This window comes from Rutilus rutilus (genome assembly GCF_951802725.1).
Source record: "Rutilus rutilus genome assembly, chromosome: 11".
NCBI classification, from domain to species: Eukaryota; Metazoa; Chordata; class Actinopteri; order Cypriniformes; family Leuciscidae; genus Rutilus; species Rutilus rutilus.
Window position 1 is genome coordinate 15,011,359 of NC_140216.1, and position 18,303 is coordinate 15,029,661.

Sequence of the window (18,303 nt, forward strand, 5' to 3'; positions counted from 1 at the left end):
AAATAACCACTGTGGACATTGAGACACATCCCTCTAATATTTAGAATAGTTGTCAATCAATATAGGATTTTCTTCCACCATACTTTTACATTTGGTCTCCTTCAGTCTTAAATATTTGGTTAAAGTCATTGTACCAAACATCAAAAGATGTTACACTTCACTAAGGAAGGAAAACGGATAAATAACATACAACTTGTTGCCCGAAATCACACAAAGGCTTTCTCCATCCTGCCCTTCATTTCTTAGGCTACACAAACCTATGGTTACAGGTGAGGTGGGCCTTCTAACCTGTCTTCTGACGCGCCAGCCAATCAGCGAGCGCCCTTTCCTCACTTCGACCAATCAGAGCGCTGACCAACCCCTACTCGAACCCAAATACTTTACACAGGGGAAAAAAATCATCAAAGTTGACCTATAGGCTAGGTCTATAAGCAAACAATTCGAACATTAAACGTGGATTTAACATGTTATAAAGATTTAAAATATATTTTTGAAACTCAAGATTAGGCTACACGTTAAAATCTCCGAGAACGACGGGACAGGGTGCTCAGGTGCTTCCTACCTGCTCCCTTCAGCCCTTGAGAAATAGGCTAATCAGAGAGGGAAAAGTCGATTTACCTGTAGCCCGGGTTCTGGCATCTCTCACTCGCGCTCTGTCTTCTGTTACCTGCACCGACTTGAAAGTCCAGTTTCACAAGGAAGAACCGCGGAGGAAGAGAAATATGTCACAGGAGACAGACAGGTAAGAGTCATGACTGCGACACAATCTTCCATTGCCTCAACACAAGTATCGGAACGTCAACGAGTGCCATTCTGCATGTTTAGGCTACTTTACTTTCATAAAAGTTAAATATTCTCTCTAAACTCTAAAAAACTTTATTTTATAGTCGCATTAGCTACGTTAACGGCGCATTCAATTATACAGATTTTGTCTGGTTTATTGTTATTTTTATAGATAAAAACCACCGCACAGCGAAAGTTTTTTTTTTTTTTTTTTTTTTTTTTTTGCGGTCAAAACGCCATTTTTCACGGAGGAAACACCTTGAATATAAGTTACCTGAGATTCATTCTCATTTATTTTCTATTTAAAGAGGAAGGTTTATTCGCCATAGTATTTTTTTTTAACGAAAAATAAAGTTTTTTTTTTTCAGCATTTGTGTTCTGTTTTATTTCGTTTATTTCGCTCATTGAGGATCATCTTAATGTACAAGTGTTTATCACAACGTTTTTGTTTTTGTTTTAATTCAAGATTTTTTGTTTAATGTGAAGTTTGGAAAGATTGTGTTAAGTCGGTTGTTTTGATTGTTTTAATCTATTGGCTAATCCACAATAACAATCCGTTTGTTTGTGGTGACTAAAACACATTTTTGTTTATTAAAGAGACTACGTAAATGGACTACTGGTTTCTCTTTAGGGTTGTTGGTTGTAATACGGGTCTTACATTTCTCAGAGTGTGATAGCTAATTAATCTCTAGGTGTGTCAAATCATTTTAAAACGTACTTTTTGAGCTATTCCACTTTTACTGGGTGAATACATCTAAAGTGGGAAACTTTGTGATAATTTGTACATAAAAATATGTTTCAGATGGTTTAGCTCCTCACACAAATCCATATTAAATAGCTAAATCACCCACACTACAGATAAAAAGTAAATACAAGGTAAATACAAAAACGTGTAATTCCCTTATCATCAAAATATGTCACACTATTTTTTTTATATATATATATATTTTTTTATATAACCTCACATTGTCATAACTTGATTTGCATGAACATACTTGCCTCATTTTACACTGTGGTCCAAATAATCCTCTGAAGTTGTCAATAGGAACGTAACCTATTTTGTCATTCCATATGCTAATATTTTTTGTTTTTGATTATGGAAGAATAAACACATAATGATAAAGATGAATTAGATTAAGTGTCCCACTTTACCTTATTCTATACCATGCATTTTCCAGTGAAAGACCTTACCGGAGTATGCTCTGTTCTTACTGCTTGTGCGTACTTCTGTGGGTTTACTAATGTGTTGTCCATTTGTCACAACTACAGACTTCAATATTTTTAGAACATTTTTACTAAACTTAAGTGAACCGAACCCAGAAAAATTGGGTTGGCTTGGAAAAATATATCTATGTAAATATATATCTTAGATGCATTAAGCAGGGTAAGAAGATGTAGTAAGATGCCACTCTTGAAAACAGTGTGCATTAGCTGTTAAATTGTAACATATTTAAAGATGAGTTTAGCAGAGGATGATGATGATATATATATATATATATATAAAAAAAATATATATATATATATATATATATATACATACATAAAATACACACACACACACACACACATATATATATATATATATATATATATATATATATATATATATATATAAAAATGTGACTATTATAATAATTATTATTTATTTAAATATAGTTATTTAGCTATATATTTTGGGGCCTCTGTATGTTACTGAATATCTTGTTCATACTGAGGAATGAAAGCACCCAGATATAGATTTAATATAATATAATATCAAGTTGGGACATCAAATAGGGAGACTCGCACATCAAAATACTCTAAAGCCAGCAGTTGTACTTCCTCATGCCATGTGTCATACATTTTAGCTCCAGTTGTCTGTCAGGCAGTAAAATGCAGAAGGACTTTTGAAGTCTGTGGTCAGTATTTGTTTGGTTAGATGTTCTCTGTCATCAATGCACTGTACATCACACTCTCACAAAAGGCGCAGTGTGCAGGATTGTTTTCATCAGTATGCAAAATAGAGCTTTTACATGAAGCTTTATCAGTTGGATCATTTATGTTTGTGTTTCTGTCTGTTAGTGTGCTGATATACTGTTTTATGTCTGTACGTGTGTGTGTGTCCCAGTAAGAGGCTGGTTGTAGTGGTGCCCAATGAGACGTCCTTCCACCAGCGTCGGGCCTACACCAGTGAGGATGAGGCCTGGAGGTCTTACCTGGAGAATCCGCTTACTGCGGCCACAAAGGCCATGATGAGCATAAATGGAGATGAAGACAGTGCTGCCGCCCTGGGGCTCCTCTATGACTACTACAAGGTCTTTGTCATCAGCTAAGACTCTTACTTTCATCATAATAATAATACTTTTCATAATAACCTCTCTCTCTTTGGTGAAACACAAAGTTCAGCAGAATGCTCACTCTGCTCTTTTCATACAATGAAAGTGAATAGTAACTGGGCCTATTTAAATTACTGGGCCTATTTTCAATGCACAACTACCAGGTTTATACATTTATTATCAATAAATCCAATTTATAATATGTAAACGTCTCTGGTTTAAAACTGGACTATAACCCTTGTTCCCATTCTCTGCGTGATAGCGTCTGAAGCATGTGTGAAACTAAACGAATACTGTTTGGTGCTACATCTTGAAGTAGCGTGTGATGGTGTACATGAAAGCTTATACAACAGCGTTAGCTTATGATAGGCTGAAGCAAGCTGCTCTCAGGCATTCAGGAGGTGTGGCAAAGTGACGCAGCGTCTCATTCCCTTCTCAGGGAACAAGGGTTACAGAAGGTTCCCTTCTCAGGGAACAAGGGTTAAACAGTCGTAAAACGAGACGTTCCCTTTCGAGGGAACTAGCGCTGCATCGAAGACGACACTATGGGGAATGAATACCCACTGCGCCATGCTGACTAATGTCTGCCTGCCCTGGTGTGAAGCTATCCAGATACAACTCAGGACGAGACAACTCAGACTGACTTGTTATTCAGAAGAATGGTCAGAAGATCCAGACTGTAAAATCTTATGAAAGTGTGCAGGGAGGCTCAGCCTGCCGCATCACAGAGTTCCTGAAGGGAAATATGCCATACTTCTAGAAGAATGAGCCCTGATTAGCAGAGGTGAAGGCAGACCGCGCCTTGCAGAATTAGCAGAATAAGTCAACGAAATTGCCTCAAAAATCAATTTGTAATAGACAGCTTTGAGGATGGGGAACCCTTCCTAGGCGACCCAAAGCATAGTAACTGGTCCAACTTCCTTCAACGAGAGGACCTATGCACCTCTAGAACCCTAAAAGGGCACAACAAGTGAGGCTTATCTTAGTCCACTGACACAGGTGGAGGATGGAAGGCCTGCAAGACTATAGAGTTAGTACGCACCTTAGGTACGTAGCCCAGTCTAGGGTAGAGAATGGCTTTCACTCTCCCAGAAGTGAACTTCGGACAGGAGGGAGAGACAGAAAGGACCTGTAAGTCCCCCACTCTTTTTAAGGACGTAATGCCTGAAAGAAAACCATCTTGAAAGTTAAAAACTTCTCCAACACAGACTCAATGGGTTCGAAGGTTGCCAGGGATAACCCTTCCAAAACCTCAGCCAGGTCCCAAGCTGGAACATGGTGCGTAGAAGGCAGCTATGGCTGCCACATAGACCTTAAATGTGGACAGGGAAAGACCCCCAGAGAAACGATCCTGAAGAAACTCCAGTACTGAAGCCACTGGGCAGTTAACTGGGTCCAACTGATGCTCTCTGCACCATGAAGTGAACACATTCCACTTTAAGGTGTACAGTTTCCTCGTGGAGGGAGCTCTAGAGTTTAGGATGGTCTCAACAACCTTATCTCTATGAAGTGATAAATCTCCAATAAAGCAATTTTAGTGAAACTATGATACTATCAGCACTACTGTATATTGATGTTTTATCCTCTGCAGGTGCCCAAAGAAAAGAGAGTTTTACCAATCAGCAAAGCTGTTGAAATTTCAGAGGAACCGGAAAAGAGGTCAGTGAAATTATTAAAACAATGGTGAATATGGAGTTGAATAAATGGATTAAAAATGTGACTTATTTCAACTATAAAAGGGACAGTTGTGGCCTAATGGTTAGAGAGTCAGACTGGTAACGAAGATTGCGGGTTTGATTCTCAATGCCAGCAGGAAATGACTGAGGTGCCCTTGAGCAAGGCACATAAACCCCATTTGCTGCCCATTGCTCCGGGTGTGTGTGTGTCCATGGTTTGCAGTGTGTATGTGTTCACTACTCACTGCTCCCAATGTGTGTGCACTAATCTGGATGGGTTAAATTCAGAGGACAAATTCTGTACTTGTCCTTCACATGTCTTCACAAAAAAAATTGCACACAAGAAATCTTTTATGCTTTCATATACTGTCTTAGAAACACTACAGTGGGAAACAGCAGTCAAATGGAGCCGGAGACAGTGGATAATCGTGTGCAGGTACTGAAATCAGTTCCCGTTAATCTGACACTCAACACGGATCACCAGGACACCAAACGGGAACAGTACAGCGTGGCGGCTGGAGAGAGTGGGGCCGCTGCTGTGGTAAAGGCTGAGGTGTACACTCCTGCTTTCACGGGAATTCACTACAGGACAGAAGGAGAGGAACAGATGCGGGTCATTTGTGAACAGGCCCACTCGTTCGACACCTCGACAGTATGTCATAGTGGATATAGGAAGGATGACCATCGCAGTAGTCCAGATAGCACCTATGAAGAAGACAGCAATGAAGTGAGATTAATATCTGGTGTTTAAGGAATATTTGTTTGTCATAAAACCTGGATGTATTAAGCAAATTAATGGGTGATAATTTCTTTGATGTAGAAGTACCCCCCATCGTCGCTTGGAGCTGATGACTTCATATTTGACCAGTCGGATATGTTGTAAGTGTTATACAGAATTTATGTACACCAATAGGCTTGTAGTATCATGGTGAATCAGCTCTCACATAACTGAAAAACATGTTGTAATGTTCTTCAACAGAGACACTTTCCAGTACACGTTAGAGGCCAGCAGGTCGTTGCGACAGAAACAGGGTGAGGGGCCTATGACTTATCTGAACAAGGGCCAGTTCTACGCTATTACACTGAATGAGACAAGTGCCAATAAACGCCTCCGACATCCCATCAGCAAAGTGAGGGTGAGTGATGTTCTTCTATCAAACCAGATATTTGAAATAACTAGGAAGGTATAATGTAACAATGTCATGTCATTGAATAATTATATTAAATTGGGAGCTTTGATTTAATTGTCATGTATTTTATTGACAGCTCTTTTTTGTAGATTTTTTGTAGATAAAAAACTATACTGTGTGTCATGTGTCAGGGTTTACACCAAAATTTGTTTTGAAAGCACAACTGTTTTCAACTGTGATAACCGAAGGCTGGAGGGATTGCTGTTGAAAATTCAGCCTTCTCACCAGGAACAAATTATATTTTTAAATATAATTTAAAGAGAAAAGAGTCATTTTAAATTATAATAATATTTCACTATATTACTGCTTTTACTGTATTATTGATCAAATAAATGCAGCCTTGTAGAGCATTAGACACTTATTTCAAAAACATGAAAAAATCCCAAACTTTGGATTGGTAGTGTATGACTATATCGTCCGTTCTTGTTATGGTAATCGTTTATCAACATGCTAGTCAGCTCTTGATCATTCGCAATAGACATGAAGTAATTGAGTGGATTGTGATAACCTCTGTTAACCTCCTTTCTCAGAGTGTCATCATGGTTGTATTCAGTGAAGATAAGAACCGTGATGAGCAGCTGAAATACTGGAAGTATTGGCACTCTCGCCAGCACACTGCAAAGCAGAGGGTTCTAGACATCGGTGAGGCTTCCTCTCCATTGTTGTGCTTAATGTTTAATCTTGATCTTGAATCAGGAATTGCCGACTTACTCCAGCTCAAATATTTGCACATTTTGAATGTGTCCTTTGTCTGACACAACCATTTCAGATCTTGTAGTTTCTACTAAAGAGCTAATGATCTGAATCAGGTGTGTTTGATTGGGGAGCCATACAAAATGTGTAGTGTTGTGGGTCCTTGAGGGTTGAGAGACACTGTACAAACGAGTTGATGAGTTGAATTAGGTGTGTTTGATTATGGAGAATTGGGGATACTACAGGACAAGGGTTGGGAACCACTGCACTACACAAGTATGCAAATGCAGGCATATGTGCTTTGGCCAATATCTTGCAAGAGCGCAATCTAGTTGTATATGTGTTGTATATTCTTTGGTGTACAGCATACTTAAGGGGGCAAGGGATTTACTTCTATTCTGTGCCATCAAACCAGGGGTGTCCAGTCCTGCTCCTGGAGGACCAACGTATTGCAGAGTTTAGCTCCAACCTGCTCCAACACACTTGCCTGGAAGTTTCTAGTGATTCTGAAGACCTTGATCACTTGAAACTTGATTCATGTGTGTTTAATAAGGGTTGGAGCTAAATTCTAAACATTTTTGAATGCAGTGACGCATGAGATACAGATTGTATAACTTGTACTTGTGTGGATTATGTATCATATTTTTCCAAACGTCATTAACCACATTACTACTCAACACTCTTTGGTCTGAATCACTCTATGAACAAAGTACTTATTGCCTTAAAAATGGTTCATTGTGCATTCACCACTAATTTGAAGACTGATGGTGCCTCACATCCCATAAGCCCTCAGGGCTTTCGGAAGATTGGTTCCTCTTGGTTTTCCCCATCTCAGCTAAAGGGTACTAGGTTGCTAAATGGCTCTGCACCACAGATGTGCCCGAAGCCGAATACCTATAATTAAAAAAACGCATTCTACGGAGCCCCTAAAAGGACATGGTGATGGAAAAAAAAAAAGCTCTTGCATTCTCTTGCAATTATATAGTTGGGTAATTTATTGTATATAATTTGCTGGCATCAGGGAGCCGCTATCAATATGCAAGGTATTAAAAATCACTTTTAAATGCATGCTGTCTTTTTACTTTCGCTTTCCAGTTTGTACTCTGTGTATGGGGAGCTGCAGTACTGACCAAGATATTTGTCAATGATGCTCAGGATCTGTTGTGCACCAAATCCTCTGCCATCATCCTGTTAGTCATCTCTCCTTACTATCTTCACATGATAAGTGAAATCTGATGTACTGTAATGTAACCGTCTACCGCAGCAAGCCTAACCATGTCCCATTAGGCGTTCCGTCAAATGTGTTATTTATTTTCCGTGCCTCTCCGAATTCGGATTTAGGCTTCAGTCACATCCCTACTATACACAGATTACTATAGAGATTATTATACTATAGATAGATACAGATTTATTTACAGAAGTATTTGGACAAATTTCCTTTCTTACTAAATCTGTGGTTTTAATTAGTTATTAGTCAAATAATTATGGGTTCTAATCCACAGCTGCACACTTTATTACAGGGATAGTACTGTTGGAGCAACTATGGTGTTAGAATATCCTAATTATTCTCCAGCTTCATGAGTCACCCCACCTGGGCTTTGAACTTGTGACCTTCAGATCACTAGTCCAGCTTCTGATTCAAAAAAAAATTCCGTACAGGCCCAAATTTGTTAGAGTCCACCTGGTGTGGGGCAGCTATGAGCTCAAACAATTCACATCTTATTCTCGGTCTTGTCACACCTTGAAAGAACAGTCATCCTGAGCCTGTTGCTTCTTGTCCACCCCTCATCTCCAGTAATCAGATGCTCTGCTATGTCCTTTGTCAAGATTTGGCCCCAAGACTTTAAAATCCTGGGAGCACCCTGAGGGAATATCTGAGCCATGATGGCAGCCATCCTTGTTTTAAACCCTGCCCTCTTACGTGAGGCAAAAATAGAGGAATGTTTTGGTGAGACACTTTAAGCTGAACATTGTGTTACGGGATGGAAAGTAAATGTTGGTGGATTGGTGAGGTGGACAGACCTTTGGGCACATGGTATACGGCAATATGCTAAAGCCAAGTAGGGGAGACAGTGACTGAAACCTGACACCTGCACAGTTGGGATTTGAATAGCAGTTGAGGCGGGATTGTTCCTCAAGCTTGGGGCCATGTCACTAGAGCTGGGATTTGAATGGGGCTATTTAACGGGGGGAGCTCACTTACGGGCATCAACGGGTGTGCTTGGTAAACCACCCAAAGGCAGTCCATTGGGAAGAGTTTTGCCCTTCTTAATCCCCAAGTTACCCCAAAGTAAGACAGGTGTTGGGTTTGCTTAACATGGATATAAACGCCCCTGTAATGACAGCTTATTAAATTACAAAGTGCTCCATAACTGAAGAAAGAATGTCTAATTAGCATAGGAAATCGCCTCTATTACTACCAATCGTACTAAGGGTTAGGTATTTGAACAAATTTTGTTTCAAGAGTCATAACAATCCCCCCTCCCTGTTAATTTAATAAAAACATAGATTTGATGTAGGCAATGCAGTTCATACTGTACATCCAATGACTTTAGTACAGCTTTTTTATAATGAGAATGTGTGTAACCTGTTGTATGGCAATGAATGATACCTCAAACCAGGGATGGCCAACTTTGTTCCTGGAGGGCCACTGTCATGCAGAGTTTAGCTCCAACCCTGTTAAAAACGAACATGCCTGTAGCTTTCTAGTAATCCTGAAGACATTGATCAGCTTGCTCAGGTGTGTTTGATTAGGGTTGGAGCTAAACTCTACTGGACAGTGGCCCTCCAGGACCGAAGTTGCCCATCCCTGCCTCAAATTATGCTGCTTGTTGACAAATGGGTACTATTTGTTTTCTAAGCAATTTGACTACAATTTTTAGCCTGGTGGACAATAAAACAGGCACTTGGGAAGTACCAGTCAAGAATGTAAAGTTAACTGCCCTAGCTAAGCTGGCATAGACAGGCTGACTCCAGCCATTGAAATAGTTATGAGATCACCTGTCCTTTTTGTAAATCTATAAAGTAATGACGTGTAGACTGAATCACAGACATGTTTAAAGTGAGTGGTCATAAATAGCCTATCAAGCGGCTACTAAAAAAGCAAGTGTTTGTTTACATGAACAGATAAGAGTTATCTAGCGTGGAAGGGTGCTGTTTCATATACACTCAGCTTATCAAGCTTAACATTGCTTGCTTTTGGCAGACATTGTTTTAATGTTGCCATTGTTCAACACTCATCAGAGCTGTTCATATACCCAGTTCTTACAATTATTACATCTCTCCCTAAACTCAATCATATACCAAACAAATTGTTTGATAATGTACATGCCTCCCCCATGCAAGTATCAGCCTGTGAGTGAATTGCATGCTGGTTTTGACTGGTTTATGCAGGTTAGTTTTGGTGTTGTGGTGCATAGCTGTTACCATACCTGGTAAACCTGTATCCAAAACACAACATATCCTGGTTGTGTTTTGTTTTTGTTTCCAGCAAGGATGAAAACTGACTTTTCCTGTTCTATCTACAGCTGACTACAAAGAGAGCTTCAACACAATTGGGAATATTGAAGAAATCGCGTACAATGCTGTGTCCTTTACCTGGGACGTGAATGAGGAGGCCAAGGTAAGTCATCTAGCACCAAGTCTTTATTCTATGATTCAGATGTGGCACAGCAAATTTACAATGAATACGTTCTCCAGTGTGTGTTTTGGTTTTATGGGCATCCTGCTTGCATTAATGGTCATCATGGATGATGAATTGGCAGGTGTAGTTGTTTAGCTCAACCAAAGGTTCAGTTTCAGTCTGTCTACATCAGCACATCTATGTTTTGTCACAAACTCTTATTCAGTCTTATTACCACCATTGTGTGCGATACACAAAATGTTATTGAGACACAGGGTGGAGTGTTACGACATATGATATGTGTATTTTAAACGCATTAGTCTCTCTCCCCGGTTGTTGAATCCTCCCCAAGAGCCCTGTATAGCGTGACGTTTGGGATTCACAATACCCTGCTGCATCTTCCCCAGTTCTGTCTATTAATTTAAACCTCTATTTTCTCCTGCACATGGTCTCAGGTTTCACCTGTATGCTACTGACAGTAGGAAATGAACCAGGTCTGTGTACACGGCCAAATGCACACAAACCTGAGTCCAGATCCTCCCTGCCTCACAGGTAGAGTCCTGCCCTCCCATTATGGCTCTTCTGTTGCAATACAACTCAGTTCAAACACTCGCCTATATTAAACTAAAGCTCTCTACGCAAACATTTGCCTTTTATTGGGCCAACTCACACTGGTAATACCTATTAATATGGACTGTATGATGTCTTAGTGTAGCCGCCCTTGGACATATATAAGTGTATTAGTTTTTTGTTTTGTTTTTTGTCCAAGCTCATGTAAAATGGGGTGTGCATGCAGTGGGGTGTGAAATGCTCTCAGTTTGACCTGATAAGCATCTCATACTCTGACCTAACATACTCTTAACTTTTATTACAAGTCCCTTCAAAGCTCTTCTCATCATGGCAGGCTGGAATGGAGGAAGCCATAAACTGAGTTTCTCCATGAGCCATTGATCTGTGAGGTGGAAATGATGTCCTTGTTGCAGCGTGGAAAGGCTCAGTTTCTTTTACAAGTGGTCCACAGTAGTACTTTAAAAGAACTGATTTTTATTATAATATATTTTAAAATGTAATGCATTCCTCTGATGGAAAAGCTGAATTTTCAGCATCATTACTCCAGTCTTCAGTGTCACATGATCCTTCAGAAATAATCCTAATATGGTGATTTGCTGCTCAAGAAACATTTAAGTTGAAAACAGTTGGCTGCTTAATATTTTTAATGAAACCAAGATCATTTTTTTCAAGATTCTTTAATGAATAAAAAGTATTATAAATGTCTTTACTGTCACTTTTGACATCATTTTAATGCATCTTTGCTGAATAAAAATCTTAATTTCTTTTAAAAAAATCTTTCTGACCACAAATTTTTGAATGTCTGTTGTGTTAATCCAAATCGCTGTCCCAATTCTAATTCAGATTGTGCCCAGTTAGATTTCGATCAGTGTGAAATGTTTTGGACAAAAACTTAAATCATGCAATTACCGTTTTCATGATCAGTCATTGATTTTCCTACGCCATACAAGTGTACAGTTTTCCAATCCAGTTTTCTTACCATGCTGAGTTGTAGCATGCTTCACCTAACGATGGCCTCTTTCTTGTCCTCTGGCATTGGTAATGGTTGATTATATGAAACTGTTAATAACTAACCACATAAATATTTAGTGAGCAAGACTCTGTTCCAAACCTTTGAGGAGCAGAGGCTAAAACTGCATGTAAAGATGACATTTAAGATTAAAATTTGGTCTTACATTAATATAAAATTCATATTTACTTCAATCGGAGCATTTAGTATTCTGTTCAGATGAAACGGCATAGTTTTTAGTGTGTAGTCTGAACGTTGCTTTCTGTAGCAGTCAGTGGTACAGATAGACGTGTCGAGGCAGGCGCCTGTTTTGCGTGTGTAGGTGGCTGGTGGGTGAAAAACAAGGTGCTCTTTCAACGGTCAGGATTGTGTAGGTCAAAGCTGTTAGAAAATATGAATATGGAAGTTCTTATGCAACTGTCTGTTACATGTGCATTTGGATGCAAAGTGTTGAACATGCATTACATATACCAACCTCCCACAACACGCTAATGTAGTGGCAGAGACAGACACTTCTAATAATGTAGTTTATTTGCTTATTTTGCAAACATACATTTTCATGGAGAACTGAACTGTTTTTGTCTTTTTTCTCTGATTGTTAGATCTTCATCACGGTGAACTGTCTGAGCACAGATTTCTCCTCTCAGAAGGGGGTGAAGGGTCTTCCTCTGATGATACAAATAGACACCTACAGCTACAACAACCACAGTAACAAACCACTGCATAGAGCCTACTGCCAGATCAAGGTCTTCTGTGATAAGGTGAACCTTGACCTTTACCATTGAATCTGTTTTTATATTAGCATTCCAACATATGCTGTATCTGTGGAAGCAGTCATGGAGAACTGTGAAGACTGCAGTAATAGAGCGCTGCAGTGATGACATATTTTTGTAGCTCGACCCCTAAGTTCACATCCCTCTGGTTCCCAAAAACACAATAGGCTTTTTCCATTGGCTTTTGGATTATTGCAGAAAATAAGCTCTGCGACCAACTAAAGTTTATGATTCTTACACGTTTTGTTAATCATGTTAATATTCAAAAATGAACACAGCTTATGCATTTTGCAGCCTAAATACAATTGCTACCTAAATACACCACAGCTATTTCAGTCTTTATTTAGAAACATTTTCCCTGAAAGTTAGAGTTAAAATAGTTTGCAAGAGCGCAATTATAAACACAGTGAAGCTGTGAAAGGAGACTAGTGATCAGATAAGTTTATTTGTTCGTTGTGATGACGCTTAATTCCAGACAGCCTCTGTAGTCTCATTTAGACGCTTGTTAGTAACCGCCATTTTCAAGACAAGTAAAAGCTATTTTTTTTTAAATCACAAGGGGGTTTTACTGATATATTTACAGTTTGTCATTAAATAAAATGTGAAAATAATCACAATAAATCGCCTTCAGGCATTTAATGAAAAACCCATTCAAAAAACTTCAGGACGCTAAAAATGCTATCTCGTTCCTTTATTTTGCATGCATGATCACATATTCTAATAAGCAGTGAATTGTTTTTACCCAGCTTAAGTGGGTCAGTTGAATTCTGACATCATTTATGCTGTGTTCTTGGTCTTCAAACTCAGTAACTGTAGCGCCACCTTGTGGTTGTTAATTAATGTTACTTTTCACAGCCCATGCAGTCATCTAATTTCCTCTGCATGTCTTTCTGTCTTTCGGTCTGTCTTTGTGTGGCACAGGGAGCGGAGAGGAAGATCAGAGATGAGGAGAGGAAACAGAACCGCAAGAAGACAAAAGGTCTGAAGCACTGAAAGTTACAAATATCTCCAATTCATAAAAATAAGCTTTAAAGAACACAAGAAATGATTTTATAACAAATTTCTTTGTTTCTTGATTATTTCTTCTTCTTTTGTATTGACATATTTTCTATTGAAATATGAAGTTTGTCCTAATCAAGAGGCTTTAGTTACATCACTTTCTAATCCGTGGCATTTGGTATTGGGTAGCATTTGATTGGACGGAAACCCGTGTAGTGTGGGAAGAGTCACAACTTTAATTATCAATAACAGTTATTCTTACATGTTCAAATGACATCATCTCATTAGGAAAGGATGGAGGCGTTGGGGCGGTTAATCTCCCGAAAAAGAGTGACGCCATCTTCTTTAAAATGATGACTGATTTGGATGCTCAGCCGGTTCTCTTTATCCCGGATGTGCACTTTGGAAACTTACAGAGGGCAGGCCAGGTATGAGTCAGTCTGAAAACGGAAAACACACTCAATGACCAGATCACACTCTCTTTTGTGTTAAGCTTCCTCTGCCATTTTGCAGACGACCATAATTGCAGTCTCCTAGTCTACCCTCAGCGTTTGCTTCCTGAAATCTCAAAAAGGTTGTAGAGGCTCATTACAGAACTGTCCTGAAGACCTTAGCGTTCCATTGTGTGTCTAATGAGACTGAGACTTATTAGAGAGTGACTGACCTTTCAAAACCTGACATGAAGCATGCGAGTATCTTGGATACTTAGGTGACATTTGTTTATTAGGAATGACGTCTGCTGAACTGGTCATTGTAGTGTCTGTTTTGAGGCTTACAGAGATGTTTGAGTATATAAATGTTCAAAGGAGATAAAACTACAAACTTTGTACTCTTTGCAGGTATTTGCATTTAACACTGAGGAAATTGAACGAGAGGGGTGAGTTTGATCTTTTTCTAAATATTTCAGCTGCAAACCAGAAAAAGATGAACATCACATCACATCACCTCAGATTTACTTGTAACATTGACACAATAGTAGATTATAGGATAATTATGGGATCATTTTCATTATTGGGTGAACTAACCCTTTAATTATAACATCTTTGGCTTATTATTAATGGCTTATGATTTATTTATTTTTTTGCTGGGAATTTATAATCCTTCATCTAATTATAATTAATGATTTAATTGTATGTTTAGTTCATATTATTTTAGAGTATAAGCAATATAATTCACATAAAAAGATATTAAATATATATAAAAATATTTTAAATTGTAGCCTACCTTAAATCTTAAAATAGTCTCATAGCGCACAACTGCACTTGAAAGGGAGAAATAAATAGTGTATTTTGGGACATTTCTGTGTTCGCTGTAAATTTCTTTGGATATCAATATTGAAATTTAATGATTGAAATTTAGGGTACTTTTACACGACAATGACGAACAAAAAACAGAAACGTTTTTCCTTTGCATTTTGCACGTACAGAGACGACAACATTGTCAAAACGATCACCGTTCACAATGATCTGCTGAAACGACAAAAAACACTGTATTATTCTGCCAGGCCAGTAGTAGGCGATGTCACTTTGTTAAGAAACACTACGCACCTATAGACTGAACATGTCATATACATGCGCACATAGATATCATATATAAACGCTAGATGTCTTATGGCGCAGTCACTTCCGGCATCATCGTTCGGCCATCTTGTGACAGTGCTCTGTGCATTAAGGTGAATGATCAGCACGCACACAAATCCTCTTATCTCGCTGAAATCTTGACGGATTTACAAACGGTTTGGTTTCTTACAAACGTTATTAACGTGGCTATAATTCCGAATGCTTGAAAATGTATGTTATAATTTTTCATATGTATGCAGTGTATGTATGCAGTGTCATAACTACATCTCTGACGTTTATAACAAACCAAACCGTATATATATGATATCTATGCATGCGCACGACATCACCATTTTCACAAATTCACGTTTTGTAGTTTACATGAAGACAATTACAGTATCGTTGCAAGAACTTGCAATTTTGAAACCCATTTTCAACAGTTTGCAGGCCCTCAAAACGCTGTTGTCAAAACGCATACAAAGTTTTCCGTTTTTAGTTGAAAACAGTGTTGTGTAAATCTGATTGGTCAGTTTAGAGAAGCATGAAGTCACTGTATTTGTTTGTGTGTTTGTGTTAGAAGTGTGCTGGTAAAGAGGATGTTCCGGTCATCTGAGGATGACTTCTGCCCACCGCCTCATAAACAGCTAAGAGTGGAGACACAGAAGAGAGGTCAGAGCTATACATATACACATTTATAGCTGAAGTGTGTATTTTTCCAAAAAGCATAACTATTTTACAAGGTGGCGATTTCGTATGAATTTGTGCGATGTGAATCCCAATTTTATCATGACCCCACTCCTAAACATAATCGTCACTTTAAAATTGAGAAATGTACAAATTCATATGAATTAGTCACCAATTTGGCAAAATGTAAAATGGATACGAATTGCTGAGATTGTGTTAGTATTTTCTATTGTACTATACAGAATTGAAAAATAAAAATAGTTTCCAAACGCCCACAAATGCATAAACAGTACCCAAAAATTCTCTGAATCTCCTGAAGCCTCTATGGGATAAGTATTTTTTTATATATTTGGTGTTAATAGTAGCACAGAAATTTTTCATATATCATATTGATGTCTATTTTAAAGAAAGATGTAAGGTGATTGTACTTTACTATACTATTTCCATGACTGTATGTTTTTACAGTGCTCTTGTATGTGAGGAAAGAGTCAGATGAGGTGTTTGATGCTCTAATGCTGCGGACGCCCACTCTCAGAGGACTCATGGATGCAGTGAGTATCTGTTGCTATAGGGGGCGCTCTACTCTAAATTACCCAAGCATTGTGCTGATTGTCAAATGCAACAGTTCATCAATTTGAAAATGTAATTTCGGTGCAAAGATTTCATAAAAAAGATTCAAAGTAAAATCAAACCATTTTCAATAGTATAAATCCAAAGCCGGATCCCAATCTACTTCCTGGTGAAGTTATGTGTCTTTAGCATATTTAAAAAAAAATGATCACCAAACTATCCAGATCAATAAAAAAATACTCATATTTTATGATTTATTATAAATAATCAAAATCAAATCATTGTAATCGTGTGATGCTCTGATAAACGATCGACTGATGATTTCTTTCATATCGACAGATTTCTGAGAAGTATGGTGTTCCCATTGACAGAATGGTCAAGATTTACAAGAAGAGCAAGAAAGGGTAAGTCATTGATTGAGAAAAAAAACGACATCATAAGAGTACGTATGTACAGTAAAAGTCTCATGACAACTAATAAACCCGTTTTGACTCCATTGCAGGATCCTTGTGAACATGGATGACAATATCATCGAGCACTACTCTAATGAGGACACGTTTATCCTGAGTATCGAGAACTACGCAGATGCATACAAAATCACATTAACGGAAATATGAACACCTTCTCACGTGTTTCTAACATTCAGTGTGTTTAAGCTAAAAGACTTGTTACTTGGACTCCAACCTGGTCAAATTCATCGTCAGCTGTCCACACATTGAATTGACATCGGCAAAAGCTGACATACCTCATTTTTAAGAGACCTCAAGTATGATTTTTAAAGGGTCAACAGGAGTTTCAGTGCGTCCCAAACATGTCCAGGATTTCACTGTTCTAGTGTGGATGTAAAGACTTTTGCTAGTTGAATTTGTCCACAGGATTCATCATCGGTGATTATCGCCTTTCATTTAAATGACCAAAGTACAGACTATTTCACATTTCACTTGATTTTGGAGACCCTTCATAAGGTTTTAACTGGAGTGGAAATGAAATACGAAACACCTTCATCATAAATCATCATAAATGCAACAATCGTGTCCATTGAAATTACAATGCTAAAATACATTTGCATGCAGCAAACATATGATTTTAGGACTTTTCTGTGGAATTTGAGACTCTGCAGAGCTATTGATCTGTGAAAATTGTCCATTACTGTAAATATAATTTTTAATGTGTTTATTATGTTTATGTCATTAATATTATTATATATATTTTTTAGCATGGTAGATATCATTTAGGTCTGAATATTCACAAACATATTTTCTGATGCACAAAGAAAGCTTTTTTTCTTTTTACTCTACCACACATTTTTATATGCTTAATAGTGCAAAACAAGAAATATAAATGAATAATGTCTACAGTATAATAACTGTACAATACTGCATTATCAGAACTTTTTTCAAATGTGTTGCTCAGATACATTTCAGCCATGTTTTACGTGTTGCACTCATGTTATAATGTGGAAATAATTTTTTAGAGGTTCCATTTATTTCAAATGCAAGAGATTGCATGACTTTTGAGGAGGTTTGAAACAGGCCAAGGTCTTTCCCAAACTATTCAGTCTTCTAGTGTTTGTGTATAGTGTGACAGGTGCATATTAACTTTGTAGTCCAGATTCAGTCGATCAGTGCCATGATGAGCTGTTTATGTTGTAATGTTTGAATATCATTGTCTTCCAAAAGAAAATGATGTAAAAGGGCACTTTGGAAAATAATCATTTGTATGTAAATAAATGCATTTTTTTTTTATCAAGTTTTGACCAAAGATTTTTCATACTACACTTAACCCTGATGTTATGGCAACTTTTAACCCTATGGTTTTTTTGGTGATTTTTGCCTTTATTGTGATAGGATAGAGTGGACA

The 18,303-nt window shown here is 38.0% G+C and overlaps 1 protein-coding gene across 2 annotated transcripts; it reads left to right on the forward strand.

Annotated features, from left to right (window-relative positions):
- Positions 1-414: 414 nt before the first annotated feature.
- Positions 415-18,190, forward strand: grhl2b (grainyhead-like transcription factor 2b). Of its 2 annotated transcripts, none has more exons than XM_084423693.1 (16): positions 415-742; positions 2,891-3,077; positions 4,690-4,757; positions 5,150-5,501; positions 5,595-5,653; positions 5,754-5,910; positions 6,495-6,606; positions 10,185-10,279; positions 12,461-12,619; positions 13,553-13,610; positions 13,919-14,058; positions 14,470-14,507; positions 15,767-15,858; positions 16,339-16,424; positions 16,783-16,847; positions 16,946-18,190. In XM_084423693.1, exons 1-16 carry the CDS (start codon positions 723-725, stop codon positions 17,058-17,060), a joined length of 1,803 nt encoding a protein of 600 aa, XP_084279819.1. In that variant the 5' UTR covers positions 415-722; the 3' UTR covers positions 17,061-18,190. The 2 variants fall into 2 exon arrangements, with proteins under 2 accessions (XP_084279819.1, XP_084279820.1); XM_084423694.1 differs by having other exon boundaries at positions 15,770-15,858; positions 16,946-17,200.
- The last annotated feature ends 113 nt before the right edge of the window (positions 18,191-18,303 follow it).

Coding starts and splice junctions, on each gene's coding strand:
- grhl2b (XM_084423693.1), top strand. CDS start 723: ATGTCACAGGAGACAGACAG. Junction 6,607..10,184: donor GCAGAGGGTTCTAGACATCG/GTGAGGCTTCCT, acceptor TTCTATCTACAG/CTGACTACAAAGAGAGCTTC. Junction 16,848..16,945: donor TACAAGAAGAGCAAGAAAGG/GTAAGTCATTGA, acceptor ACTCCATTGCAG/GATCCTTGTGAACATGGATG.